Source organism: Colius striatus, chromosome 22 (genome assembly GCF_028858725.1).
Source record: "Colius striatus isolate bColStr4 chromosome 22, bColStr4.1.hap1, whole genome shotgun sequence".
Classification (NCBI taxonomy): Eukaryota; Metazoa; Chordata; class Aves; order Coliiformes; family Coliidae; genus Colius; species Colius striatus.
The window spans coordinates 7,780,579-7,782,815 of NC_084780.1; the positions used below are offsets into that span (position 1 = coordinate 7,780,579).

Below are 2,237 nucleotides of genomic sequence, written 5' to 3' on the forward strand. Positions count from 1 at the left end.
TCACTTCTTGGCCTTGTCCCGCGGGTAACCCCCGTTGGTCTTGTTGAGCGACTCCAGGCTGCCGGCGCCCGTCACGGCGCTGCTCAGGAGCCGCTCCACCTCCCCCGGCAGCAGCTGCTTCTCCTCGTTCTCCGTCTCGCGGTGGTAGAAGTAGTTGAAGTTGGAGACGATGACGGGCACGGGCAGAGCGATGGTCAGCACGCCCGCGATGGCGCACAGCGTGCCCACGATCTTGCCCCCCAGCGTGGTGGGACACATGTCGCCGTAGCCCACGGTGGTCATGGTGACCACGGCCCACCAGAAGCCGTCGGGGATGCTGGAGAAGTGGGACTGAGGCTCGTCCACCTCGGCGAAGTAGACGGCGCTGGAGAAGAGGATGACGCCGATGAAGAGGAAGAAGATGAGCAAGCCCAGCTCCCGCATGCTGGCCTTGAGGGTCTGCCCCAGGATCTGCAGCCCCTTGGAGTGCCGGGACAGCTTGAAGATACGGAAGACCCTGACGAGCCGGATGATCCGGAGGATGGCCAAGGACATGTTCTGCTGCCCGTTGAGCTCGCTCTGCTGGATCAGCTCGGTGGTGAGCGTCACGAAGTAGGGGATGATGGACACAACGTCGATGATGTTCATGATGTTCCTGAAGAACTCGGCCTTGCTGGGGCACACGACGAAGCGCACGAAGAGCTCGAAGGAGAACCAGACGATGCAGGCGGTCTCTATGACGAAGAAAGGGTCTGTGAAGGTGCTGTGGGCCAGAGAGCTGTCTGTCAGGTTCTTAGAAAGCTCCTGGGGGGATTTAAACTCCCTCTCCTCCCTGAACTCCGGCAAAGTCTCCATGCAGAAGATGATGATGGAAATGACGATGACCAGGACGGAGACCAGAGCCACGCCCCTGGCTGCGCTGGAGCTCTCGGGGTACTCGAAGAGCAGCCAGAACTGCCTGTGAAAGTCATTGGTGGGCAAGAGGGTCTCGGGGTCCTTGATGAACCCTTCGTCCTCCCTGAACTGGTCCATGGCTTCGTCGCCCAGCTCGTAGAAGGTGATTTCGTCGGCGAAGACGTCGATGGGGACGTTGGCCGGGCGCCGTATCTTCCCCCCAGACTGGTAATAGTACAAGATCCCGTCGAAGCTGGGCCTGTTCCTGTCAAAGAAGTACTCGTTCCTCATGGAGTCGAAGTACCGCATCCTCTTCTCGGGGTCCCCCAGCAAGGTCTCGGGGAACTGGTCCAGGGTCTTGAGCCGCGTCTCGAACCTCAGCCCAGCGATGTTGATGATGACGCGCTGGTCCCCCTCGTCCATCCCCACCCTCTCCCCCAGCAGGTGCTCGCTGAACTCGGCGGAGAACCTGGAGAAGATGGTCTCATTGTTGGCGTTGTCGCTGTTGATGAGGATCCTCAGGTTGGAGAGGAGGTTGGCGCAGCTGGGGTGGCCCTTCCGTGCCTGGCTGGCGGGGCTGAGGTCGTTTGAATAACAGGGATCCTCCACGATCTGATCAGCGTTGTCAAAACTGACCAGTGCCACCTCCATCTCCTTCCAACTGGACGTGTCCATCACACACTAAGCAGCTCAGCAGCGCAAATCCCCGGCCGGGCTGCCGGCAGCTCGTGGCTTTCCCACGCTATGAGGATCTGCAAGGGAAGGGGACAGGGACACCGAGCTCAGTTGTGCATCTGCAGCGCTCGGCTGGGCTGCAAAGAGCTCAAACAGCCCCCAGGTCAGACAGTCCAGAGGGGTTTTGGTTTGTAATGGTAGCATTCATTTCCTTGACTGGCAAAAGCTTTGTGCTTCCAGCAGGTCGTTCATCTCAGGATCCTGTGAGCCTTGGCTTCCTTGTGGTGATTAAACCTCCCAATAGCACTTACAGCTCCTAAGGACAGAAGGTCAGGCAGCAGCAGAGGATGGGGGTGAACCCAGATGTCCCACTCAGCCTTGCCCCAGAGCAAGGGGGCACTTCAGACATTTCTAGGTGCAGGTGCAGGGTTTGGAGCAGGATTTGGGGGTGTCCTGGTTAGCAGCAGCCCTTGCTCCGGCTGGGAGAAACATTGGGTCAGATCCCAGCATGTTGAAGTTAGGTCAACCAGCCTTTGGAAATCAGTTCCCAAACTAGGGGCCACACTGGGATTTGGGGAGTGCAGCCCAGGAGAAAGGCAGGTCAGGAGGAGAAGGACACATCCACCAGCCCTGGAGAACCCCTTTGCTCTGCATAAAGAGGGGTACAAGCTGGGACCCCCTGACTTGAT

The 2,237-nt window shown here is 59.0% G+C and overlaps 1 protein-coding gene across 1 annotated transcript; it reads right to left on the reverse strand.

The window, feature by feature from the left end:
- KCNA10 (potassium voltage-gated channel subfamily A member 10) lies at positions 1 to 1,548 on the reverse strand. Its single transcript, XM_062013603.1, has one exon. It carries the CDS (start codon positions 1,546 to 1,548, stop codon positions 1 to 3), a length of 1,548 nt encoding a protein of 515 aa, XP_061869587.1.
- Between the last annotated feature and the right edge of the window lie 689 nt (positions 1,549 to 2,237).

What these genes read in the sequence shown, in the direction of transcription:
- KCNA10 (XM_062013603.1), bottom strand. Translation starts at nt 1,548, where the DNA reads ATGGACACGTCCAGTTGGAAGGAGATGGAGGTGGCACTGGTCAGTTTT.